Source organism: Sus scrofa, chromosome 18 (genome assembly GCF_054392235.1).
Source record: "Sus scrofa isolate SSC_HxYL_T2T_F1_AM1 chromosome 18, Sscrofa_HxYL_maternal_Yorkshire_Landrace_v2.0, whole genome shotgun sequence".
In the NCBI taxonomy this organism is placed as follows: domain Eukaryota; kingdom Metazoa; phylum Chordata; class Mammalia; order Artiodactyla; family Suidae; genus Sus; species Sus scrofa.
The window spans coordinates 54,364,652-54,390,595 of NC_139400.1; the positions used below are offsets into that span (position 1 = coordinate 54,364,652).

Below are 25,944 nucleotides of genomic sequence, written 5' to 3' on the forward strand. Positions count from 1 at the left end.
GTGTGTGTCTGGTGGTGGCGGTGGGAGGGGAGGCAGTACAGAGGCAAGGCCAGATTTGATCTTTTAATCTTCGTTGGCCACAATTAAAACAAACCCGATCGTGGAGCGCCGCGATCCCTTTGCATAAAAACATATGGCTTTTGCTATAAAAATTATGACTGCAAAACACCGGGCCATTAATAGCGTGCGGAGTGATTTACGCGTTATTGTTCTGCGAAGCGAGCACGTGACGCGCGCGGCCAATGGGGGCGCGGGCGCCGGCAACTTATTAGGTGACTGTACTTCCCCCCCCTGGTGCCACCAAGTTGTTACATGAAATCTGCAGTTTCATAATTTCCGCGGGTCGGGCCGGGCCGGCCAGGCGCGGGGCACGGCGATGGCCACCACCGGGGCCCTGGGCAACTACTACGTGGACTCATTCCTGCTGGGCGCCGACGCCGCGGATGAGCTGAGCGCGGGCCGCTACGCGCCGGGAGCCCTGGGCCAGCCCCCCAGGCAGGCCGCGGCGCTGGCCGAGCACCCCGACTTCAGCCCTTGCAGCTTCCAGTCCAAGGCGGCGGTGTTCGGCGCCTCGTGGAACCCGGTGCACGCGGCGGGCGCCAACGCGGTGCCTGCGGCCGTGTATCACCACCATCACCACCACCCCTACGTGCACCCCCAGGCGCCCGTGGCGGCGGCGGCGCCGGACGGCAGGTACATGCGCTCCTGGCTGGAGCCCACGCCCGGCGCGCTCTCCTTCGCGGGCTTGCCCTCCAGCCGGCCTTATGGCATTAAACCTGAACCGCTGTCGGCCAGAAGGGGTGACTGTCCCACGCTTGACACTCACACTTTGTCCCTGACTGACTATGCTTGTGGTTCTCCTCCAGTTGATAGAGAAAAACAGCCCAGCGAAGGCGCCTTCTCCGAAAACAATGCTGAGAATGAGAGCGGCGGAGACAAGCCCCCCATCGATCCCAGTAAGTGTCTCCTCCCTCCAGACCAGCCACCGCCTCCACGCCGGCCGCCCGGATCTGCCGGCCTTCCAGCTTTCTCCAGAGCCTGCCTTCGCCCGCGCTGGGAGCCTCCTGAGCAGAGGCCGGGAGCCAGAAGTTGCTGTTCGGGAGGCCTCAGATGGGGCCCCAAGTCCAGAAAGCAGTGACAAGCTGGCCCGCAGGGCTCCGGGGGAGGGGAGGCGGCTGCAGCCGAGAGAGGGGGCGGGGCAGGGGCTGCGAGGACGAGCCAAGATCTGCCGCCCCTGCCTTGGCGGCCCGGGACCAAGACAGAAATACTTCGGGCTGTTCTTCGAAAGCAGAGCGGCGGAGAAAGTCTTTTGTGCGGCTAGATTGTACGGGAGCGGCAGCAGCAACTGCAGCCGAGGCAGCCAGACCCGGGACGCTGGGGAAGACGGCCGATTCCCTCCACTTCTTGCCTTCAGCCAGTGGCGGCGTAAATCCTGCCCAAGATGTGGCTGCAGGCGGCTGGGACACGAGGGTCCCCTGAAAGATTATTCAAATAAACTGGAGAAGTGATCAACGGCCTTGGGATGCCTAGGGGTGCCCGTGGTGGCCTGCCCAGCTCCCACGGCCTTCCAGGGAGGTCAAAATAAGGAGTAGGGAGAGTGGAAGGAAAGGTGGGGAGGAAAGACACGCAGAATCAGTGAGGGGAGAAATAGAATATCGAACTTCCTAAAGAACACGGGGCAGCGTGGTTCCCCCCTGTGCGGCAAGAGAGAGATGTTTTCAAATTTCACTCCGTACACAATGTGCAGAGAGTGAGAGGAAAGAGAGGAGGGGACAGGAGGACAGAGGAGGAGAAAGGAGAGCCTGGGAGGGGAGGGGGGAGCCGCGGTTTTACTGCGTGCAATTGTATGTGACCGTCCCTGCGTCTGTCTGCCAGGGTTCCATTGTGTCGGAGACTCGGCTGCCTTCCCTAACCAATTCACCAGCATCCTGCACTTTGGCCGAAGACCCCCTAGGAGTTTTCCTAGCCCCCAGCCGAGGGGGTGGGTGTGCTGCTTCTCCTCCTAAACCCCTGGTCTCTCTCCCCCGCCCGCAGGTAACCCGGCTGCCAACTGGCTCCACGCTCGCTCCACACGGAAGAAGCGCTGCCCGTATACAAAGCACCAAACACTGGAACTGGAGAAAGAATTCCTGTTCAACATGTACCTCACCAGGGACCGTAGGTACGAGGTGGCCCGATTGCTCAACCTCACCGAGAGGCAGGTCAAGATCTGGTTCCAGAACCGCAGGATGAAAATGAAGAAAATCAACAAGGACCGAGCAAAAGACGAGTGATGCGAAGGCGATCCAGTTCATTTAGAGAAGAGAGAGCGAGCTAGAGAGAAGAAGAACTGCCCGTCCCCTTCTTCTACCCCCACCCCACCCCAGCCTCCACCACCCCGCACAAAGCGGCTCTAAACTCCAGGCCCTCATCTCCCCCTGGCAAACCCCGCTCAGGCTGGCTCCTTGGCCTGCCACTTTGATGGAGGAGGTATTGTAAGCTTTCCATTTTCTACAAGACGGAAAAAAAAGGGGGGCATTAGCGCTGATGGCTGTGTGTGCTAGCCTGTATATATTAAAAAAAAAATCTACCTGTTCCTGACTTAAACAAACAGACAAAAAAAAAAAACTACCTTTTTATAATGCACAACTGTACTGCGGGCTGTATAGTTTTTAGTCTGTGTAGTTAATTTAATTTGCTTTTTGTGCGGCAGAGCGATCTGCCCAGATACTTGAACACTGTGTTTTATTGTGGTAATTATGTTTTGTGACTCAAACTTCTGTGATGGGTGACGCACCCGTTGTGATTGTGAAAAGCTAGAATTCGATTTGAACTCAGGTTGTTTTTGAGGGAGAAAGCAGTTGCATAGAGTATAGCTCTGTAGTGGAACATGTCTTCTGTATAACTAGGCTGTTAAACTTTGGTTGTAAACTAGCTGTAAGGATATCCCAGTGAAATAAAATAAAATAAAATAAGAAAAGAAGAGAAAGTGTTCTCCGGGACACACAGATTCATGGTTTTTCTCCACTCGAAATGCGGGCATTTTAGTCTGTACGTGCTCTATAAATCTGTCTTGTCAATTGTATATATAGAATCCACGTATTAAAGAAAAGTCATCAAACACGCTTGAATATTGTTTTTGCACCAAACATTGAGGAAATTTGGAGCTATACATATGTGCAGAAGGTTACTACCTATGGTTTACGTTGAATTTTAATTGGGGGAAAATGAATGCTTATTGTAACGGAGTTAATTTTATTGATAATAAATTATACGCTATGAAACCGCCATTGGGCTGTTCTAGATTTGAATCCTTGATGAATCTGGGGTTTCCATCGGGCTGAACGTACACTGTATATTTTGCAATAGTTACCTCAAGGCCTACTGACCAAATTGTTGTGTTGAGATGATATTTAACTTTTTGCCAAATAAAATATATTGATTCTTTTCTAATTTTTGCGGGTCAGCTCTTTACACCATCTTCTCCGGGGCCGGGGAACCTGCGGTGGGGGGGGCGGGTGGCGGAAGGGAGGAGAGCAGAAGCTCAGTTTTGTCTCTGGTGGGCCTTGGGCGCCTGCCGCAGCCAGGCCGGGGCGACCTGGGCTCTGCCTACCAGGCCGGCTGCCAGCGGAGGAGGAAGGCTGGGCAACAAGAAGCGGCCAGGCCCTGCTCCCCGCTTTGTGTCCACTTGCGGGGGACCGATCGGGGAGGCCTCGGAGTAGCCGGGCTGGGGTGTCGCGGGTGGCTGGCCAGCAGCTGGGAAAGGCCACTCTTCCATCTTGGCGCCCCGAGGAGTTCCCGAGCCCGGATCCAGGGGACCCCGCGGGCCTACTTCCCGGGCGGGAGGAGGAGGGGATGGCGGCAGGACCGAAGGAGTCTGCGGGGAAAGAAACTGGAGCAAACACTCCGCAACGTGGCCGCAGCCACGGACAGACGGGCGCTCTCGGGGGACCGAGGGCTCGGTCCCTGCGCCCGCCCCCGCGCCTCCGCATCCTACCAGGCCCGCCCCGGGGCTTCTGGGTCCCGCCCCGCGCACCCTTCCCGGGCACAAGTCCCGACAGAGGCAGAGCCGAGGCAACCGACCAGCCCCAAGCGCCATAAAAGAAAATGAGGGCTGTTACCGTTTATGGGGTGTAAAGGGCTGCGGGGGGAACCGGCACGACTTTGCAGGCCCGAGGGCCTTCTAGATGGGGAGGAGGGTTCAGCCTCATCTCCCCACCCCTCTCTTTTCTCGCCCTCCCTCTCTCCACCCCCCACCCCCGCGATTTCGGCAAAGTTATCAGTGTTTGGGCGCGTTAAAGGGGAACGGAACGCGGGGGACTGGGGCGTCCGCACACTCACCGCCACCCCGCCGCCGGGTTGGGACGCCCTCTGTTGTTGCAGACAGAAGGAACTTCAAAGAATGGGCAGTAAGGGTGCAGTGCCATAAAGGCCGGCTCTGCGAACTGTCTGGAATTCGGCCCTTAATGAGTTTACAACTGTCCAGCCCCAATTAAGATTTTCCACCAAAGCCCTTTCATTTGTTTGCTCTGTCTGCCGCCGATAAAGCGGCTGCGGAAACAGCTCTCTTTTATGGGCACTGCCCTCTCGGCAGCGTCGATTCCGGGCTCTGTGCAGCCCCCCCCCCCCCCAATGGGCCTTCCTCCAGCTTTGGGAGTGGGATACGGGATCCGCGGCGGCTGCTGACGAAGTTCAGGCCCGGCTGCTGGGCTGCAGTATCAAGATGCGGCCAGCAGATGGCAGTGTGGCTCCACGCAAGAGGCGTCCGCGCCGCCATCTCCCGCCGCCACGACCCTGGGAAGTTCCTAAGATGTCGACTTGATACGAGCTTTAATGGAATCGGAGCCCCAGATTTGAGTGAACGGCGGTCGTATATTTTCGGTGCTGCTCACGCCTGGCCGGGAGCCTCGCTGAGAAACAAAAAGCAAGCGGCGGGCCCTGGCCAGACCTACCCCGCGCCCGCCTCCTTCTCCCCCACGCCGGGGGCCTAGCGCTGCGGGGCTGCAGTGGTCCGGCGGCTGCGGGGCGATAGCACCAGGCGCGAGGACCGATCCAGGGTTACCGTCCCCAGCCCGGGACAGGCCTCGGGGCGGCGGGACTCTCGGAGAAAGCGGCTGACTGGCGGACAGACATTAGGACTAAGGCCTGCAGGCCCTGGACCTGGTGACCCCCTAGAGCGTGTCCAGAAGGCACACACGGCGGCCAAGGGTCCAGCGGCGGCCCGGGAGGTCCCCCAAGGCTGCAACCCCGGTACGGGGTCGGGAGAGCCAGCGCCCGCGGGCGAGCCGGGAGCCTAGGGCGGTAGGCCGCCTTAGAAACGTGAAAACAAAATCAGGCGGCTGAAAATTGGGCATAAAGGCGTTTTTGGTAGCTGCCCGGTGTGGCTCTGGCAGGACGGAGAATCCTGGGGGACAGACCAGGAACTGCTTTGGTTATTCTAAAATAAACGTGATGTTTAAAATAATTGTATTAACGTCCCAGCTCCAGGATAGGCGCTCACATGGTGAACGCCGCGCTTGCTTTCTCTCGCCGCCGACTTTCCTCTGCGGTGAATGCACCGAGGATACGCAGGCGTCCCCGGCTCAGGAGGCCAGGAGCTGGAGGGAGGGCACCCCAATCCAGGCCCAGTCTATCCCCAACCTTGGGCAGGCCTCCTCCAAGAAGAGGCCCGGAGCGCGGGTGCGGTGATCCGCCCCGGTGCAGGGTGGTTTCACAGGAAGGGAACACGCAAAAGCAAACGGGGAACCCTTGGAAGCAGCCCGGAGCCCTGTGAACAAGCCACGCGGTGCATTTATTTGGGTTGTAATAATCTCGGCCAAGTCCACAAAATGTTTACAACCTGCATCGCGGCGCTGTACACGCTTGTTAAACTGAGAACTGGATTTTTGGCTAACATTTTTCCTGGGTGTCTCTTTCCCTCTCTCTCCCCCTAGCCCTTTTCTGTTTATATACGCCCGTGGGTATTACAGACACACGCCTTCCTTATATTTCCTTACATCATACACGAAATTTCACAGCATCTGATTGAAAGGGTTTTATAACTTCCCCAAGAGCCGCCAGTGGCCGTGTATCCAAGCCGCAGATACAAAGCTCGATTTTCGCAACTACGAATACATGGCGAAGGAGCTGATCCGTGGCGGCCGCTTCTCTCCACCGATCGGGGAGGCCTCAGGTAGGTGCAGGCCGGTCGGGAACTCAGAGGCCTGCCTCACGGACTGCAAGGTGGGGCCTCTCTTGCCCTTGGCCGGCCGGTGGCTGGGAGGCGGCTCTGCCTGCTCGGCTGCGGCTGCCGCCGGGGAATTGCTTTCCGGAAAGCCGCGCAGAAAAGACCCCGCGCCGGCCGCAGCTCCTTTGCCCTCATCAGGGATGAATCTGTCCCCGCGCCGCGACGGAAGCCCGCTCTCTGGATGGAGAAAAAACGCACGGCCCCGCGCCAGCGGTGCGGGTGGAAACGTTTCGAGAAGCAAATCGCCAGCAGCCCGACTCTCAGAAGGCTCCATTCGCTCCCCCAAAGCTGGGTTTACTTTCTTACCTGGATTTAAATATTAAGGTCTATTTGATAACGAAAAACAGGGGAAACACTTTCTGTTTGGTAGGTCGGATCCCAGCTCCAGGAGAGCGCTGGGAAAATGTCTTTAAAGACAGCTCCGCTGATTAGAAACCTGCCTTCACGTGCCCGCTCCGAGTCAAGCATCAACGAGTATGTCTGTGAATATTACCACATATAACTCAGTGCGTTGGTGTCTTTCCAGCCAAATAAGTAGAAAAACGGAGGCTCGAGAACACGCAATTAAAGAGGCCGTATTGAAAGCCTGGTTTTGCCTGGCCTTTTCGTTTTAAAACGTGGCTGCAAAAGTTAGGAAGGGAAAGAGCAGCTCAGAAACGAAAGGGGAGGTTTCAGCCCCCACAGGACTTGGCCCAGTAGGTTGACTTGGGCCCAGAAAGGCCGAGGCCTTGCCGTCAGTGTCTGGACCCTCTTTGGCCCAGGAGAAGGAGCATCGCGTCCTGCCAGGACCGCTTGGACCTGGGCCGCACAAAACCCTGGCAAGGATGAGCCTGTGGCACAGGCTCCCAGCCCTCTTGGCTGAGAACACATCCTTCCCTGGGCTCCCAGAAATCGCTCCCCACTCAGTGTGTCCAGTCGCCCCACTAGGGCAGGTTCTACTTTAAACGCCATTGCTGTCGGCGGCTCCAGCCACCCAAGTCTAGACAGACGGCGGTGGTGGCCGGTCTTTCTCTTTACATCTTGCTCTGTGTCACCCGAGGAACAATTTATTGGTCTAAGACTGTCTAATTCCACCTCTTTGATCTCCTAGCCTTCGTCTTGTTTGTTTGGTGGTCCTTTAGCTTTCTTAGGTTTTTATTTCCAGCCCCAAAGTAATGCTATTTGGAATTTTTTTTTTCTTTGCCTTCCACTCTTACCCTCTCCATTCCTCAGCAGAGACAATCATTCTGGCCCTCCACAAAGGGCATCCCCGGATATTGCTGCACTATGGCCCCTATACCCCCAGGGGAAAACACCGGGCACCCACCTGCCCAACAGCCCCCTGCCTTCCCACCCACACCCCTAGGCAGTCGGCTAGGCCAGAGCTGGGTTCCGTTGCATCCCAATGTGAATGTACTGCTGCCTTTTGTGCTTCTGGGACCCCCTGAGAGGATGAGGTGAACGGGGGCCGCCTGGATCCTCTGAAAAGTGATGGGAAGTGCTTTGTACACAAGGAACCAAACTCCATAATTCCAAGGAGAATTTCCGGGGCAATTCCATTGTGAGGTCGGGTTTATGGTGTGCAATCGAGCCGAGCAGTAAAAGGCATACTGACCTGGCCGCTGGGCTTGCATCAGGGCCTGGGTCGTTTATGAGGCGTTTAGGGGAAGGGTTTACCCCCACCATCCTTCAGCTGATCCAACCCTGCGCAGAGGTTGGAGGCTTGGGAAGGTAAGCTCGGTGACATGGGGCCATGGGTGGGAGAGAGTGAGACCACTTTGGGCTCCACCGTGAGCTAGTCCATGAGAAAGTGAAGCTGCTAGAGCTGGTGGCTTTTCCGAAAAGGTCCCTCTTTTGTTTAGGGGGTCTCCAAAAGAAATGGAAATCCATAGTGGGCTGCAGTCCCAAGGCACCTGGGCCCTTCGTCCTCTCCGCATTGGCTCTAATGCATGTATGGCTCCCAGGCAGCCAGGCCCATGAGGAGCTGACTGAGGCCCAGGGGTGGCCCCAGTGAAGGCTACCAGAAACCCCTCAGCACCACTGGTACCTGAAGCGGTGTGGGCCTCCAGGTGCCAACAAGCTGAGGGAAAAGAGACTGGGCTCCCCTTGAGCACAGGGGGACACCAAGGGTGGCAGGGAGGACAAAAGAGTGTCTGGCCATTTCTTAGGCTGCCAGAGGCCAGCCAGGTGCCCAGGAGCGAAGGCACAGAGCCTGCCAGCCAGCCAGGGCAGCGATACCCAGGAGGAGGGAGGGGAGCCTCATGTTAATAAATCTGCTGGCAAGTGAGGCTCATTAATAGATAAATATTTCACTGCTTCCTAGAGGGCGGGTAAACAGTGCACCACCGATTAAGGAAAGGAAGCTGAGAGACCTCGACTTTATTCCAACCACATGGTTCCAGTTTGCGGTGGCCTTCGCGCTGCAGCTGGAAGCAACCCTGTGCCTGCCCCATCTGGATCTGAGTCCTAAGTTGGCCAATGGCTCACTGGACCCGGGAGGGGATAGTCGCAGGCAAGGCGATCTGCCCAGAGCCGCGACTTGCTCCCCGGGCCACTGCGGGGCGGGCGGGTGCGCGGGGTGGGAGACCCTCCCTGGGCTGGCAGAAAGAAGGGCAGGGAGGGCCGGCTGGCTTGGTCCAGCGTTCGGTAATAGGCTGGAGGGGACTGCGCCCCGCCGGCTCCGCGGGGCATCTGCAGGCCAGGGGTCCAAGGTGGCGTTGGCCTGAGTCCCCGCTCGGAGCTTCAGGAGTCCTTTTCCCGCGGGACGCGCCCGGCCGGCCGGGCGCGGGCAGATTCGTTAGCCACATATTTGAGCCTCTTCCCCTTCCATTCTAGGCGGCCGCGGGCCCCGCCGAGCGAGACCACCTGTGAGGGCTGCTGAGATTGGCGGACGCGGTCATGTGGGCGGTCACGTGCTGCGGAGAGCTCCGTCCAAAAGAAAATGGGGTTTGGTGTAAATCTGGGGGTGTAATGTTATCATATATCACGCTACCTCGTAAAACCGACACTGAAAGCTGCCGGACAACAAATCACAGGTCAAAATTATGAGTTCTTCGTATTATGTGAACGCGCTTTTTAGCAAATATACGGCGGGGGCTTCTCTGTTCCAAAATGCCGAGCCGACTTCTTGCTCCTTTGCGCCCAACTCGCAGAGAAGCGGCTATGGGGCGGGCGCCGGCGCCTTCCCTTCGACCGTGCCGGGCTTGTACAATGTCAACAGCCCCCTCTATCAGAGCCCCTTCGCGTCCGGCTACGGCCTGGGCGCCGATGCCTACGGCAACCTGCCCTGCGCCTCCTACGACCAAAACATCCCGGGGCTCTGCAGTGACCTCGCCAAAGGCGCCTGCGACAAGGCAGACGACGGCGCGCTGCATGGCCCGGCCGAGGCCAATTTCCGCATTTATCCCTGGATGCGGTCTTCAGGTAGGCGCAGCCGCTAGGCGGGCCGGGTGGGCGAGCGGACGAGGAGCTGGAGCGCGGGGCTGGGGGCGCGGAGCGCCGAGCGAGGCGGCCGCGAGCCGGCGGCCCCGTGACTCCTGGCGGCGCTGCTTTCTGGTTTTAATTAGAGCCGAGGCGCCATAGCGTGGAGAGCCCGTAGCATTGTATGTAAATGAGGCTCATAAAACTTTTTATGGCCCAATTAATGGGTTCGATCCTCGTAAATTTATTTAACTCCATTTGCCTTGGAATTTCAACATTAAGTTTGTTTGTTCGCTGTTCTCTTCCCTGTCTCCCTCCCTCCCTTTCTTCTCTCTCCCTCCCTCCTCCTTTTCCTTTCAGCCCGGCTTTTCTTTCTCAAAAGCAGGGAAAGCCAAACCCTTTAGGGCTCCTTACCAGCCCCTGTGCCAGGGACCATTTAAAGGCGGGGATGGATGGGTGGGTGGGAGTGAAGACAGAGAACAGGAGTGCCCTGGGAAGGTCCGGGGATGGGGGCGAGGGCTGCTGGGGAGGGAAGGCACCTCGGGAGGGCTGGCCGCCCCAGAGGGTCTCCCACTTGCCTAGCAAGGCGGGGAGGCGGCCTGGCTCGCCTTTGAATGGCCAAAGCACAGTGGCTCCCACTTGCCCACACTCTATATTTACAATTTCCCTTTGTCAGGGGGAGGCAGGACATTGTGGAAGCCTAGCCGGCTGGAAAGGGCGGTTGTAAAGTTGAGATTCTGCGCCTTCCCTCCTCACGGAGCTGCCTGCGCGTCTGGCACCGCAGTTGGAGTCTTCCTCTAGCACGCCCGCTCCTCCCCCAGCTCAGTTTGGGGGCGCGGGGCGGAGGGGAACTCGCGCCTGGGTCCGGGCCGAGAGGGAGGTGCGCGCCCTGGGATGGCGGCCTGGCTCACGCACTGTCCTGTCTGTGTCCCCCTCGGCTTGTCTGTCTGCGTGCCCATGTGTCCGTCTGTGTGTTCGCAGGGCCCGACCGAAAGCGGGGCCGCCAGACCTACACCCGCTACCAGACGCTGGAGCTGGAGAAGGAGTTCCACTTCAACCGCTACCTGACGCGGCGCCGCCGCATCGAGATCGCCCACGCGCTCTGCCTCACCGAGCGCCAGATCAAGATCTGGTTCCAGAACCGCCGCATGAAGTGGAAGAAAGAGCATAAGGACGAGGGTCCAGCCGCCGCCGTCGCCCCGGAGGGCGCCGTGCCCGCCGCCGCCGCCGCCGCCGCCGCCGCCGCCAAGGCCGACGACGAGGACGACGACGAGGAGGATGAAGACGAAGAGGAGGAGGAGGAATGAGGGCCGGAGCCGGGGCCCTGGCTGCACCAGACAGTCGGGAAAGCGTCTTTGGAGACTGATTTTATTTACGCAAGTCGGAAGGAAAAAAAAAAAAAGAAAGAAAATGTTAAAAAAAAAAAAAGTCCCAACCTGCACCCAATCCATCCTATTCCCCACTCCAGCTCCCAACTTTTTTGGATTGAGCAGCCGCCTAGACTGGGTCCCCTCGGGGATCCCCTCTGCCTCAGAGGACCCCTCCCAACAGACACCCCCAACCCCAGGCCGGCCAGCTCTGCCCTGGCACGGTTAAAATACTACCTAGCACAGGCCTCGGGGAGAGGCACCCCCAAACTACCTATGGGCCCAGCCCAGAGGGCCTCCACTCCCAGGAAGCCCAGACGCGTCCCAACACTGGCAGACACCCAGCACCTCCCCAATACCGGCAAGGACCTGACTCTCAGTACTACCTACTAGCCCCAAACTACCTATTTTGCGCTGGCTGGCTCGCCTGCTACCTAGTGCCGAGCCCTCTCCCCTCCCCCCGGCTAGACCTTTGCTGCTTCCCGCTTGCAGCCTTTGGGGTCCCTGAGGCTGCGCTGAGAAGGCGCTGGGGTTCGGGGACCAGGGCATTGGCTTCTATTTAAATTGAATAATAATATATTTATTCCAAAGCATTGTGAGTGCTGCAACCCACAATCCCTCCTTCTCTGGCCTGGGCACACCAAGTTCAGGCCCATCACCCCCTACTTACGGAAGGGGCATTCCCAAGCTAGCTGCAGAGCTCTGAGTTTGCTTCAGGACTGCAGAGATGCTCCCAGCCTCCCTGCCCCTCCCCTGGTCCCTGTGTCCTACTGTCCAGCCATGGTGAATATGTGCACCCTGACTTTTCCTACAATGGCAAATATTGTATATTTGAACAAGATTTTTTTTTTTTGTCATTTATATAGTCTTGGAGCTCATTTGTAAGAAATGTCTTGACTTGGGAAGGATGTGTCAATGGGGTGACTTTGTAGCATGGTGTGTTGTCTAGAGCTGACTCTGTAGCAGGTGGGGGAGGGCTGCCCTCCCCAATGCTCTTCATCTCCTGTGTTGTCCTGTGTCCGCCTCATCTCTCTCTGCTCTAGCCTGGGCTTCCAGGAACGGGAAGGTACACTTCCTGTCTTGCCCAGTTAACCATGTTTTATGTAACAGAAAAATAAAGATGCTTGATGACAAAGAAATGTGGACTGTTTCATCTGGGGGACCTGGGGAAGAGGGGGTGAGCATTCCTGGAGAGCAAGCCCTGGCTGTGTCCGTGTAGCCAAAGGGGCTTTGGAGCAACAAAAATGGAAGGATGAGTGAGGTGGGGTGTCACATATTGTTGTGTATACATGTATGTTGAGTCTCTTTTTGTGTGGCTTTTTAATGTGTAGATTTATATAAGTGTGTATACCTCTTTATGTAAGTGTATTTCTGTGGCTGTTTTTACGTGAGTCCATTTCTGTGTCCATAATTGAGTGCAGGTGTTTTGGGGTGTCAACAATTACATGCCTGTGTGTCCATAATTGTGTAGGTGCATTTCTCTGTGTAGAGATTTTTTTTGTCTGGTTTGTGTGTGTGTGTCTGATCAAATATCTTCCATATCCCTTGAAAACCGAATATTCGATCGATACATTATATTCTATGAGCCTCCCCCTGAACCCTCCGAAAATTCTTTGATCGAATCCCAAACCCACCCTTTCCTCTAAGGCTGTAGGGTGGGCTTGGAAAGGGATATGATTCCCCTGCGACTGATTCCAAATTCTCCGCAAACCCTGAACCCGGCCCCAGAATAGGATGCGGGAATCAGGGCCTGTGATGCAGCCACCAACCCCGCATTCCGGCTAAGCGAGGGTGTCCCAGGACCCGGCCGGCCCTGAGGCTGAGGGGTATGGGAAGGGGCAAGGGCCGCAGACCCACCCGTGAAACCCCAGCCGGTCGGGGCATCTGGATGCGGAGAAGGATGAGGGGCCGGGAAAGGGGCCAGGGCGGTGGGGACAGCGCAGAACAGTGTGAGCTCCGGCGGGCGAGGACCTCGACTCCGGTCTCCCGCTTGGGTTGGGCCCGCTTCTTATTGCTCTTTTAATAAAACCCGGCCCAACTGGGTCTGTAAAACCTGCGGCCCCAAGTCGGGGCGGCCTCGGTGGTAAGATGGCGCCGGTGTAAGAGCTGCCTCCTCTTAGTGATGGGGAAAGGGTCATAAATCCGTTGTTGTTTATGAAAATTTACAACTTTGCAATACAACTTTATGAGTTGTTCGGCCCTTCCATTGGCCGCTGTCGGTCATGTGGATGGGAACCGTGAACATGAACTTTTTTATAATTTCCCTTGCGAGAATAGAGCCGCATTCTTTTGCTCTGCTCCGTCCTGCCTGCTTCGGAGCTCTGCCTTCCAGCCCGGCTCGGCTGCGCTTTGTCCGGCGATGGCGAGCGAGGCGAGGCCCCGGCCCGGCCCGGCCCGGCCGCTCCCGCTGGAGGTGGGGCGCGCCCAGGTCTCGGCGCCTCGGCGGCCGCTTCGCAATTCGCAACCTGGCTAATTTCCTGCGTCCTCTAGCACCAGGGAGGAGGACAATTCGTCTCCCCGGGCTGCCCAAGCGACAGCTGTCAGAGGGGCAGGAGCTTCTGGGAGCCGCCATCTGAAGGTGAGACATGTGGGGAGACAGGGGCAAAGGTGGTGAAACGGCGGGCAGCGCCGGCGGCGGAGGGAGAGGGCACCCGGGGCGTCTCCGAAGAGGGGCATACCCTCACCCACCCGCTCCCTCTTTCACACCCGCCCCCATCACACGCTACAGCCCACACACGCCAACACCCACACACTCACACACACACGCACACACTCTCTCTTCCCTCCTGGGCTCACCCGGGCAGTGAGTGCCCGCCTTCCTTCCGTGGCACAGCGCCTGGCACCAGGCAGGAGAACTGAGGTCTTCTCTCCCCCTTCCCCAGCGACCTCGCAGAGCCCAAAGGGAAGTGGCCCTGCAGCCTGCGGTCCTCGCCAGCCTCTCGGGTTTGGAATTTTTTTTTTTCCATTTATGACTCAATTGGCACGATTGTATTCCCCAATAACTGGAGACAGTGCCTGACCTAGGGAGGTGGGAAGCGGAGAGGGCAATGTGAATTCATCGACAAGGGTTTTATCGGCCTCCACCCAGCATCTTCTGTTCCGCGGAAACTGGTTTCTGGATAGAAAGGTAGAATGAGGGGGAAGAAAAAAACAAAAACAAAAAACAAAAACTTACTAATTGAGCCAGGGTCCTCTGCTGAGTGCCTGCTTCCCTTCACGCGGTTTTCCGATGAGAGAGGTGTCTGAAGCGCGGGGAGAGGGAATAGGTTCGTGCATGGAATTCTGTGTTGGAGGAGAGGATGGGGTTAATGGCTGGGTGTTGCTCGGCGGGAAGTTTCGGGGCAGAGGATGTAGCGGTGTTATTGCGAGTGGCAGGGGCCCTCGGCTAAGGTTGAGAGAAGGACGCAAACCGAGTCTGGGCGATAGGGGGACCCCCACCTCGGCTGGCTGGCGACCGCGCGCCCCTTCCCGGGAGAGGACTGGGCCGCTGCCCGCGAGAGGCGCGGAGGGTGCCGCGGGCGTGGGCTTGACGAAGCGCGGTGGCGCAGCCCGGACTTGGCCTGGATGCACCTCGGCCAGATTTGGCCCGGGAGCTTCCTGGGGCAGAGCCCAGAAATGACCCTGAGGTTCTGGGCTCGAGTTCTTTTTGTCTGCGTTTTGGTTTTGGTTGCTGTTTTCCCACCTTCAGATGTGGCCTTGGCATGCATTCGAAAATTAAGAAGGGTCTGTGGACGTTGGGGACGCCGGCCCGCGCTGGGGTGGTGGGTGCGCTGGGGCGGATAAAGCGGCATTTGCATCACAGGGCCGTGGGCCGCCTGACTGCGGCTGCCGCGGGCAGATTATTTATTGCCACCGCGCCGGGCGCTCGCTGCTGCCACGCTGTGGCCGTCGCCGGGACCGACGCCAGTCGCAGCCCCGCGCCGCGCAGCCTGGCGCGACTGCTGCGCGGGCCCCTCAGAGATTCCCCAGCAGCCCGAATAGAGGGGGGCGAGGGAGGACCTGAGGGGCGGCCTTCCGGGCCTGACTGGCGGGGAAGCGCTCCGCCTGGGCCACCCCTGACGGGAGCTGGACGCCCGACTGGACCCGGGTCCTGCCCCCACCCCGGCACCATGGAGACTGGTTGCACAGGCCGCCTGGCACGTCATGGCTGCTTCTGTCCAAACTGCGCGTCCCGAGGCGCCCCGGGGCGCACGCTGCGTGGGGAAACGAGCCCGCTTTGGGATTTTGAAACCGGAGAGAGCGCTCGTAGTCCTGAGGCCTGCAGTCCTGGCTGGCCCGGAGGAGGATCGGCTGTGGCAAGGAAGGCGGGCTTGGGCTCCAGGCGAGGGCCTGTGACAGCCCGAGGCCGCACCTGTGTGCCATGGGCTCTGGCCTGGGCCAGCGATCCTGGCGGAGGGGGCGGCCTGCAAGGCCCCCCATGTGCACCAGCAGGCCGCACTCCAGGCTGGAGGAGGTCGAGGAACTCAGTGGGCAGCCCAGGGAAAGGGCCAACTGTGGGCACCCTGCCCCTTGCCATCCCGTCCCCCTTGAAGAGCGGCTGAAAGGTAAGTGGACTTTCTATGTGGCTTTGATGGAGAAGAGAGCCCTGCGGGCCATTCTCACCTTCTCAGGAGAGGCTCCCTCCAGCGTCTGGGGCGTCTACGCGTCTGTTCTTGTCTGAATGAGCCTCTCTCTCTCTCTCTTTCTATATATATATATATACACACACACACACACCTAATGCTGGTTGAAGAAATAAATTGGGCAGCTGCCAACATGATATGTATCAACCTTGGCTAACACATATGGATTTCAATTTAATATAAATATTTCCACCTTAGTGCCAAACTGGAAATATAATTTTTTTTTGCTTTTAGCTGATAAATCAAATTCTTTCATTGACTCAGACAATGATTACATCAAGAATCCAGGTCGAACCATAACAAATACTAATAATTGTGGTAAACTGCCACCAGCCCCAACGCTGTGTGGGTCCTGGAGGAATGAAGCAGAAATTATAAACCTCAGCATTTATCAATGTTTCCAAACGATTATTTTCATCTTACGTGATAATAACTTGCTTGAAATCACTGTCACCTGATGGTCTTATTTAAGAAACAATAACTCAAACATAATTTTTTCTAACATAGCTTTTTAAAAATTACCTTTTTGATTTTTTGACTCTTGAGTTTTCATTTTCACCTATCAGATCCTTTCTCTGAAGAAATTCGATGACAATTTAAAATCATATCCTTTCCTCCCAGGCCCTTATTATATATGCAAAGGAGAAACTTTCGCGCCTTGGATTGGTTGGGATTGGGGTGCGGGCAGAAAGCTTCTGGGTGCCTTAGCCATTGGGTGGGCAGCGGCCGCTTTTGAGGATGCACAATAGTCTCTGGGGAGGCCAACCATATGCAGGTCCTTTCCCAATTTTTCCCCTTGGGGGAAATTAAGGGGGGAAAATTAAAAAGCAAAAAAGAGACTAAGGAAGTAAGGAAGTCATTGCCAGATTCTTAGGGGGGCCTTGACACTTCTCCCCAAGTTCTGAACCCCATCACTTGCATTCGCCAGCTTTACACATCTTATTAACACCCTCCGGAAATTCAGCCAAATCATAAATAGTCTTTCTTCAAGCTCCACGGAATTGAGGATTTTAAAGCTGATTCAAGGACTTTTACAAGCCCAACAAATACAGTTGTAAAAATGCCTTTGGAAAAATATCACATTTTATAAAATGAGATTGATACGTGTGCTGTAAATGTCAACTATCTTGAAGGCACACCTCTCAGGCAAGAGAGAGCAGCCCAGGACAGGCTTCTTGTCCAGTGTGGGGAAGGCCAGGCCTGGTATTGCGGTAAAAGCAATTCAGACAATTTCTGGAGCTGCTGAGACAACTGCTTCTGGTTCTGGAACAACTCTAGGTGGCAAGTCCCCCCAGAAGTCCCAGAAAAGGCAGGAAAGGGGGATATCCCAGGACAGCGCCCATGGATGGGTGACCCAGAAACCAAGTGCATCAATTATCCCCTGCAGCCTTGGGCCCGCGGAGCTGCCCTCTATGTGGGGCTGGGCCAGTGTCTCTGGGTCACTAGCACCTCTAAAATGAGGACAGAGGTGCCATATCTGGATCTGTCTCATCTCTCAGCGGATCGGGATGGCCAAGGGCGAGTCCAGGGAGCTGGGCGAGGGGAGCAGGTCCCAAGGGTGGCTTCGGAGCTCTGTCTCACAGCCACTCCTCTGTGGGTCCCTTTCTTGTTGAAATCTGTGGTTTCTGGCCTCTTGTTCCTGGGTTCAGAGGGAGCGGGAGTGGGGCACACAGCTTGTAGGGGATGCTTTGAGGCCAGGCAATCGCTGGCCATTGGAAGGAGGCCCATGGAGACTCAAAGGAGACCTGTTTTATGTAGGAGGAGGGGGCCAGTGGGGGAAGAGACCAGCCTCGTCCCGCTCCTGGTCAGCTCGAGGTGAGCCTTCCTCCTCTCGGAGGCGAGGCTCAGGCCCTTGGTGGGAGTGAGGACAGAGAGAAAGGAGGGAGCCCTGCGAGGGCTCCGGAGTGAGGAGCGGGGCGTGAAGGCCTGGTTTCTCAGAGCCCTTCCCCAGCTCCGGAACCGGCACCCAAGGGTAGGGGAGTGCAGGGGGAGGGGCGCCCTCGGGGCCCTGCCGCGAGGGCAGGCCCGCCGGAGCCCAGCCATCCTTGTCACCGCCCCTCCGGGGCGCGGGGCTGTCAGGTTTCCTGTTTGGAGAGGAAAACCCAGCCAAATCCCACAAGGCAAAAGGGGAGGAGGAGAGAGCGGGCCTGGCCGGGCCTCTGCGGCGGCCGGGACGCCGGTGCCCCTACCCCGGCCCGATCCGCCGGCCCCGGCCCGGGCCGTGCCCGCCGCCGGCGTTCGGGGAGCGAGCTGGGCCGGCTGGCTGTGCGCGCCCATTAATCTGCCGGGCGGGCGGCGGGCGGGCGGGCTGGGGGCTGTTTGTAACTTTGCTGCCTCGGTCGCCGCGGTCCCCGGGGAGCGGGCTCCGGCGCTCGCTCCCATTGGCCGCCGCCGCGTCAGCTGGTGCGATTTGCTGCTGTCGCTTTTGGCGTTCGGCCATCCAGAAACAAACCAGTTCGATGACTACTAATAGTTATAGCCAGATGTACTAATACACAACAAATCACAGTCCTGCAGAGGGGCGCGCAAATGAGTTCCTATTTTGTGAATCCCACTTTCCCCGGGAGCCTGCCCAGCGGCCAGGACTCCTTCTTGGGCCAGCTGCCCCTCTACCCGGCCGGCTATGACGCGCTGAGGCCCTTCCCGGCCTCGTACGGGGCGTCGAGCCTCCCGGACAAGACGTACACCTCACCTTGTTTCTACCAACAGTCCAACTCGGTCCTGGCCTGCAACCGGGCGTCCTACGAGTACGGGGCCTCGTGTTTCTATTCTGATAAGGACCTCAGTGGCGCCTCGCCCTCGGGCAGTGGCAAGCAGAGGGGCCCCGGGGACTACCTGCACTTTTCTCCCGAGCAGCAGTTCAAACCCGACAGCAGCAGCGGGCCGGGCAAAGGCCTCCATGACGAAGGCACCGACCGGAAGTACACGAGCCCCGTTTACCCCTGGATGCAGCGGATGAACTCCTGCGCGGGTAAGGTGTTTCCTTGCAGCCCCTCATGAGAGCAGAGGGAGAGGGGGAACGAGGCAGGGAAAGAAGGAAGGAAGGAAGGAGGAGGCAGAGTAGAAAGAGGAAATAGAAAGGAGGAAAGAGTGAACAAAGTTTCTTGGCTTTTAAAAAGGAAATTAAAAAAAAAAAAAAAAACAACCCATTCCCGATGGGGCAATCAAGCTGTGGCAGAATGAAGGCAGGGCACTAGTGTCCATGTAAGGTGACACCTTAGGGGAGCATGGGGGGGCCATTGCCAGGCTGTGTGAGACCCAGGGACAGGGGCAACCTGAAGAGAGAGCAAGGCTGGATGGGAGAGAGCGCCTGCCCACACTGCACCCTGGTAACACCCGGCTCAGATCCCCAAACCATGATGGCCTTCTCTCCCATCCTGATTTACCTCCCAACCCCTCACCTTTCTGCCTTTCGGAATCCCACCCAGCTGAAGGCCCTCATTTGGCCCCTTGCAGTGTCTCCCCAAGCCTTGGAGGGCCACATCCGTAGCCTCAGGATTTTTCCTCTCTCTTCCCCCTCCCCTCCCCCCTTCCACTCAACTGCTCACTCAGAGCCAACTTCTGCCTCCTTCTGAGGCCCTGCCTTAGTCTCACACGCCCAGCTTGGGGGGAGACCCCCACCCATGGGTTCCTTTGGCACCAGAACAGATAGCCCTACCCAGTCCGACATTCCAGAAACCCCAGATGGCTCATAGCTCCATCTCTTTGCCCCTGGCTTCCAAAAACTCCACAGGGGATCCTTGGAGAAGGACAGAGCCTGATGCAGATTTTTAAATGTATGGTGTTTTGCTTTAAAATCCACTTGTGTTTTCAAGAGCTCTGTATTTCTCAGAAGGGCCATACCACAGGGAAGCCTCTGCAAAGATCTGAGAGGGCTGACCATTTCAAAATTTCCCAAAAGCATGTTGTGTCCTGACGTGACTGGCCACAGTAACATCTACACAGAGGTCTGTGTGTGAAACCCGAGTGTCTGCTCTACTCACGGGGTTCCACTCCCACCACTCCCAGACACACACACACACTACCCTCCCACAAAACAGACTTAGGGACCCCTGGTTAAGAATGCGGTTATATTCTTTTGCTTGGAATGTATTTATTACAGAGCAGATTTTTCACAAACAATAATTTCCCACCCAGGTCGTTTTTGGTGGAAACCATCTCGCTTGGTATGAAATAATCCTCTCCCATGCAGCCCAGCTTTCGGCCCCAGACAGAGTGGGACAGGCGGGTGGCTTCCAGCTCCGAGGCCCAGGGTGCGGGGCACAGGGCTGGTGAGATGGCCCAGCTCCTGGCTTACCGGCTCCCGGCCGTTTCTGCCCGCAGGTGCTGTGTACGGGAGTCACGGGCGCCGAGGCCGCCAGACCTACACCCGCTACCAGACGCTGGAGCTGGAGAAGGAGTTCCATTTCAACCGCTACCTGACGCGGCGCCGCCGCATCGAGATCGCCAACGCGCTCTGCCTCACCGAGCGCCAGATCAAGATCTGGTTCCAGAACCGCCGCATGAAGTGGAAGAAGGAAAATAAACTCATCAATTCCACACAGCCCAGCGGGGAGGACGCTGAGGCAAAGGCGGGCGAGTAGACGCCTGGGCAGGGACCAGGCCCGCGCCGCAACCTCCCTTGGCTTTGCCCCCTTGCCTTCGCCTGCTCCCCAACTTTTCTTCCCGCCTGCTCCCATCCGGGGGGCTTCCGCAGCTTCAGGGGAACCCGGCGCTTTGCAAAGGTCTGAGCATTTATTTCGTACAAGGAAACAAAACAAAACCAAACCACACACAGCCAATCCCGGCGGTGGAGCGGGGCGCACTGCACACGCAGCCCCGCTCGCCAAGGCTGCCCAAGCCGGCTCCAGATCTCAGGGCGCGCCCCGAATCCGTCCCCCGCTCTCGTGTCAGCGCCTCTGCACGCCTCTGAGCTCGGGGCGCCGGGGCGCGGGAGAGGAAAGAACCCTCGGGCCGAGCCCCTTTTAGAGGCTGGGCGCTTCCGCCTCGGTTCCTCGCCACCAAGTCCCGGAGGGCATCGCCACATCACCTCGGACCACTGGAAAGAGGGGGCCTCAGGGCTGGGGCCCCAGCACTGCCGTGGCCTCCTAGGCCGCCCCCAGGCAGGAAGGAGCGCGAGGAACAAAGAGGGCGGGAGAGAGCTAGTCTCTCGGCCCCGCGCGCAACCGTCCGTGGAAGAGAAGCAGCCTCAGCGCAGCCGAGCCAACCTGGGCGCGGGTGGAACTTTACAGCCCTGGGAACGACTGGGCTCCCGAAGGCTCCGAGCTCCGGATCCCGGCTCCCTGCCTCTGACAGTGCGGGCGCTGCCACCACAACAGCTTTCAGGACCTAAGGAGGGGGCCCTGGGCTAAGGGAGCGGCCAGAGTCCTGGTTTCCAAACGTGCCAGGGGCGCCTGCGTTGCCTGGCCTTCGGCGGGGAGACCGAGCCCACCCCCCATGCCTTTAGGCTGTATTTATGACTTACTTTCATCTTACAGAACCCAGGAGGCTAACTACGGAGGTACTAGACACTGCCGCAACATGCTTTCGTTAGCGCCCTCGTTTTACTCCTGGAGGTCTAAGCAAGACCCTAATAGCTCGACCCATGGATCTCTCGCCCCTAAGCAGCTTCCGAGGCTGCGGGGAGCCTGGGCCCACTCGCTGGGTTCACCGAGAATCCTCCGACTTGGGGCCGGGTTGGCTCGAGGAAAGGGACCGGGTGGTGAAGATTCTCCAGGCTGGATACTTAAAGCAAATAAAATAGCAAACTAATGACACGAAAACCGTATTTACACGAAAGAAAAATCGACCCCGGTTATAAAAGTGTATGGAATTTGACCTCGCCTCGGAGAAACACTACACAAAAGCTATCTTTAATAGACGCCTGTCATTTAAGAGCGGCAGGGACACTGTCCCTTATGCGCTCGCAAAAACAGAGCCGTAATTGTAGCTGCTGCTGGCAGGATTTATTTCTCCAATTGGCTCAATGGCCTCCCCCCTTCCCCGAAGGTGATATCTGTATTTTCAAATTTCAGAGCTGCCGGCACGACGGGCAGAACTGACCCCAACCTCGACACAAAAATAAGAGGGGCTGCACAGCGGGGAAATAAAGTTGTTGTAAATAAAATCCAAGTCACCATCTCCTCCCAATCCTCTGCAGCCTCGCCGGGCACGCGATCGGCAGCTGACGGCCTCACAATTGGTACATCCTAATGGAACTGCGAGGGAAATGCAATAATTTTGCCATAATGGGCTGTAACCTCAATTCGACCCCGGCCCTTGCAGCCCCGGGTCGGAAGCGGGGCGATGCGCCCTGCCTCCAGCGGGTGGCGCTCGAGTCCGACTGAACGGCGGCGGCGGGCGGCGGGCACGCGCCTGGGGCGCGCGCGCCACCCCTCTCGCCTCCACCCAACTCCCCCATTAGTGCACGAGTTTACCTCTAGAGGTCATCAGGCAGGATTTACGACTGGACAACAAAAGCACGTGATTCGAAGTCGTACCCCATATTTGGGTGCCTACGTAGGAGGGAACCAAGTACATGTCCCAGTCATTTCCATAATTCATCATAAATTGTGCAAGGGTGCTATAGACGCACAAACGACCGCGAGCCACAAATCAAGCACACATATCAAAAAACAAATGAGCTCTTATTTTGTAAACTCATTTTGCGGTCGCTATCCAAATGGCCCGGACTACCAGTTGCATAATTATGGAGATCATAGTTCCGTGAGCGAGCAATTCAGGGACTCGGCGAGCATGCACTCCGGCAGGTACGGCTACGGCTACAATGGCATGGATCTCAGCGTCGGCCGCTCGGGCTCCGGCCACTTTGGCTCCGGGGAGCGCGCCCGCAGCTACGCGGCGGGCGCCAGCGCGGCGCCCACCGAGCCCAGGTACAGCCAGCCGGCCACGTCCACGCACTCGCCTCCGCCCGACCCGCTGCCCTGCTCCGCCGTGGCCCCCTCGCCCGGCAGCGACAGCCACCACGGCGGGAAAAACTCCCTGGGCAACTCCAGCGGCGCCTCGGCCAACGCCGGCAGCACCCACATCAGCAGCAGAGAGGGGGTTGGCACGGCGTCCGGAGCCGAGGAGGACGCCCCCGCCAGCAGCGAGCAGGCGAGCGCGCAGAGCGAGCCGAGCCCGGCGCCGCCCGCCCAACCCCAGATCTACCCCTGGATGCGCAAGCTGCACATAAGTCATGGTAAAGCCAGCCTTTTTCTAAATCCACGCGGCCGCGGGGGCGCGGCTCTCGGTCCCCCCCTCTCTCCTTTACCGCCCTCTCTCTCCCCGTCCCTCTCCTGGTCTCGCCTCTCCCAGCCCTATGGAACCTTTCCCCGCCGTCCTCCTTCCCCTGCCTCCCTTCTTCCTCCTCCTCTTCTCGGCAGCGCCCAGCGCTCGCAAATAAGGGGAAGGGGCCGCTGGCCAGGCAAGTTTAGACGTTGAAAGAGGGAGGGGGAAGGAAAAAAGCCCCACATTGAACCCCAGCGCCTCGGAACGCGCTCACGGGTCAGGCCAGCCGAGTAGGGCGCAGAGAGGTAGAGGATGGCAGTAGGGGCCGTGAATCGGGCTTGTCAGGGCGGATAATTTATGAAGAGGGCTACGCTGGGGAAACAGCGTTACTAATTGGAGTCCCCGAAAAGGGGCTTGTGGGGCGGGGGGTCATCGAGGCGAGAGCCGGCGGGATTCTGAAGTTTGGGGACAGGAGGGAGAGCAGGGAAGGAAAGGGAAGAAAAAGAAAGCGGGCGCCCCAAGCGTGCAGGCTGCAACCGGACGCGGCTCTCGGGGCTGGAACTTGAAGGGATAGCGACCCCGGAGGCCAGCGGGGCGCTCCGCAAAGGGCCTTGCTTTGGTGGGTTTCGCAGTGGTGGGCAGTCTGGGAGGGCTGTGCCCCGCCTCGGGGCTACAGGGGCAAGGCCAGAGGGCAAGAGAGAGGCGAGGGAAAGCCGGGCGATCCTCCGGGGGACGCGGCTCCAGCCTCAGATGGACCGATTGTTCCCAGAGTCCAAATCGTATTGTTTTCTCTCTAGAGAGGAAGAGGGAAGGAAATTCAGGAGGGGTGGGCGGGCGAGGAGGAGGAGGAGGAGGAGGAGGAGGGAGGACTTGTTGAGCTTTTCTCCCCAGTGCCCTGCTCAGGACCCCGGCTGGTCCAGCTGGCCGCCCATGGTAGCCAGAGGCTGAGGAGCTGGAAGCTAAATCGCTGACTTTCTGTTGCAGACAACATAGGCGGCCCTGAAGGCAAAAGGGCCCGCACGGCCTACACGCGCTACCAGACCCTGGAGCTGGAGAAGGAGTTCCACTTCAACCGCTACCTGACCCGCCGAAGAAGGATTGAAATAGCACATGCTCTTTGCCTCTCCGAGAGACAAATTAAAATCTGGTTCCAAAACCGGAGAATGAAGTGGAAAAAAGATAATAAGCTGAAAAGCATGAGCATGGCGGCGGCGGGAGGGGCCTTCCGCCCCTGAGTCTTTGAGCGTTTAAAGTACTGAGCAGTATTAGCGGCTCCCGCGTAGTGTCAGTACTAAGGTGACTTTCTGAAACTCCCTTGTGTTCCTTCTGTGAAGAAGCCCTGTTCTCGTTGCCCTAATTCATCTTTTAATCATGAGCCTGTTTATTGCCATTATAGCGCCTGTATAAGTAGATCTGCTTTCTGTTCATCTCTTTGTCCTGAATGGCTTTGTCTTGAAAAAAAAAATAGATGTTTTAACTTATTTATATGAAGCAAGCTGTGTTACTTGAAGTAACTATAACAGAAAAGAAAAGAGAAAAAAAAAAACACACAAAAAAGTCCCCCTTCGACCTCGTTTAGTGCCAATGTTGTGTGTTGCACTCCAGTTGTTTAACTGTGCATGTGAGTGGAAGTGTTCCTGTCTCAATAGCTCCAAGCTGTTAAAGATATTTTTATTCAAACTACCTATATTCCTTGTGTAATTAATGCTGTTGTAGAGGTGACTTGATGAGACACAACTTAACTTGTTCGACGTGTAGTGACTAGTGACTCTGTGGCGAAAACTGTGACTCCGAGCGGTGTGTCCCTGCGTGCCTTTGTAGGACCCTTTGCACGAACTCTGGAAGTGGCTCTTATAAGCGCAGCTTCAGTGATGTATGTTTTTGTGAACAAAGTTACAAATATTGTCCAAGTCTGGCTGTTAAAGCAAACTGTGATCAGCTTTTTTTTTTTTTTTTTTTTGTATTTGTTTTTAAGGAAAAAATACTGACTGGAAACAAAAAATAAACTTTCTATTGTAAGCTCTCTTAGTCTGGTTTGTGCCAAATAGCAAGCGGCTCTTTCTGCTCTTCTGTCTGTCTGTCCAGTGTGGGGAGGCAGTGAGTCTGAGGCTACCTGAGCAGCTTGCCTGTGCAAAGGAACCTCAAACTGATGCCCTGACCCACGACCTCCTAACTCTGCCCCAGTAGAGAGTTCAGGCCAGGAGGTGGAAAAGCTGTAGGTGGTTCCAAAGCCTCAGTCCCACCTGCCCATCTCTGAGGAAACCGAGTTAACTTGCTGGGTTAAAAAAAAAAAAAAAAAAAAGGGAAGAGAGAGAAAGAAAGGAGCAGCAGCCCAGCCCAGGGCCTTGTTAGCGGCACTCAGGGCCCACACAGATGCTGCCTCTCTTCTTAGGCAATCCTAGGCCTCCACTTGCTGAAGAGGATGCTATGTCAAGTTGTGGCCCCCAACCCTCTGCCCTTAACCCACCCAGGCACCCTTTCCCGCTCCTCGCCCTCCTGAACCCAGTTGGCTTCTTTTGCTACAATTAATTTGCTACAAATGGAAGGTACTTACCCCATCCTAGCTTGATTGGGAAACTCCTCAGAGCAGCTAAAGCGCAACTAGAGATTTGCACATTTACCGACTGCTTACACTGATGCCTTCTTTCCTTTTAAAAGTTATAAAACAGTAAACTTTATAAGCCCCAGTTCCGGCTATATGACATTTGGGTGCCAAATGAATAGGGTTTTGTCTATGAATTAGATCGTAAAATCATCCATAGCACAGACAGATCGGCTCACTGGCTATAAAACGTCACGTGGGGCCATTAAAGTAAGTTTTATGGTTTTGGGGAGTTGACATCCAACATTATATACCACATAACATATAATCTCACTGACGCTGGACTCCATTTGACTCTTTTGCAGGCTACGTGTGCCGCCTGGTCATTCAAATTGTCAATTTTAGGTCCAGAAGTGTCCAACCCACAAGTTCTCAAAACTCTCTGAAAAATGGCTCCCTCCGAGTTAAGGTAAGCTCGCCCCCTGAGCGCTTTCAAGTTGATTTGTACTCTGAAAACTTTGTTTCTCGCGATCTGTGTGCGTGTGTGTGTTTCTGTGGTTCTGTAACGGTGAGGTCGCCTCGGAATTCCAAAGGGAAGAG

At 57.0% G+C, this 25,944-nt stretch overlaps 5 protein-coding genes and 2 long non-coding RNA genes across 11 annotated transcripts in view; 5 read left to right on the forward strand and 2 right to left on the reverse strand.

Annotated features, from left to right (window-relative positions):
• The first annotated feature begins 293 nt into the window (after positions 1-293).
• Positions 294-3,432, forward strand: HOXA9 (homeobox A9). 2 transcript variants are annotated; one of them, XR_014833974.1, is made up of 3 exons: positions 294-693; positions 867-956; positions 2,035-3,432. XR_014833974.1 is itself a non-coding variant. In XM_003134838.7 (2 exons), exons 1-2 carry the CDS (start codon positions 377-379, stop codon positions 2,271-2,273), a joined length of 819 nt encoding a protein of 272 aa, XP_003134886.1. In that variant the 5' UTR covers positions 294-376; the 3' UTR covers positions 2,274-3,269. The 2 variants fall into 2 exon arrangements, 1 of the variants encoding a protein (XP_003134886.1); XM_003134838.7 differs by having other exon boundaries at positions 294-956; positions 2,035-3,269.
• Positions 1,287-4,383, reverse strand: LOC146395057 (uncharacterized). Its single transcript, XR_014833975.1, has 2 exons — positions 4,321-4,383; positions 1,287-3,856 (listed from the first exon to the last, which is right to left on the reverse strand). It is a non-coding gene; the product is annotated as an uncharacterized LOC146395057 (long non-coding RNA).
• A 4,738-nt stretch (positions 4,384-9,121) lies between these two features.
• HOXA7 (homeobox A7) lies at positions 9,122-12,110 on the forward strand. Its single transcript, XM_021079046.2, has 2 exons — positions 9,122-9,607; positions 10,586-12,110. Exons 1-2 carry the CDS (start codon positions 9,229-9,231, stop codon positions 10,909-10,911), a joined length of 705 nt encoding a protein of 234 aa, XP_020934705.1. The 5' UTR covers positions 9,122-9,228; the 3' UTR covers positions 10,912-12,110.
• Positions 9,811-14,533, reverse strand: LOC110257591 (uncharacterized). 3 transcript variants are annotated; one of them, XR_014833980.1, is made up of 4 exons: positions 14,147-14,252; positions 13,768-13,991; positions 12,829-13,543; positions 9,811-10,966 (listed from the first exon to the last, which is right to left on the reverse strand). It is a non-coding gene; the product is annotated as an uncharacterized LOC110257591 (long non-coding RNA). The 3 variants fall into 3 exon arrangements; XR_014833981.1 differs by adding an exon at positions 14,410-14,533 and having other exon boundaries at positions 12,829-14,253; XR_014833979.1 differs by having other exon boundaries at positions 12,829-13,991.
• Positions 13,255-25,944, forward strand: part of HOXA3 (homeobox A3) — a 45,208-nt gene continuing 32,518 nt past the window's right edge. The window contains exons 1-2 of one of the 2 annotated variants that reach the window (XM_021079045.2): positions 13,255-13,549; positions 25,710-25,813. The gene's annotated coding sequence lies outside the window, so the exon portion shown is untranslated. Of the gene's footprint in view, positions 13,550-13,773; positions 15,516-25,709; positions 25,814-25,944 lie in introns of those variants that run through there. The other variant, XM_021079042.2, reaches the window with a different exon arrangement.
• HOXA6 (homeobox A6) lies at positions 13,774-21,699 on the forward strand. Its single transcript, XM_005673298.4, has 2 exons — positions 13,774-18,564; positions 19,917-21,699. The coding sequence occupies exons 1-2, from the start codon at positions 18,123-18,125 to the stop codon at positions 20,174-20,176; spliced, it is 702 nt and encodes a 233-aa protein (XP_005673355.1). The 5' UTR covers positions 13,774-18,122; the 3' UTR covers positions 20,177-21,699.
• On the forward strand, positions 21,587-24,620 carry HOXA5 (homeobox A5). The gene is given in 2 exon segments (NM_001195232.2): positions 21,587-22,773; positions 23,787-24,620. Coding segments are annotated over 2 exon segments (1,146 nt in total). The 5' UTR covers positions 21,587-21,878; the 3' UTR covers positions 24,038-24,620.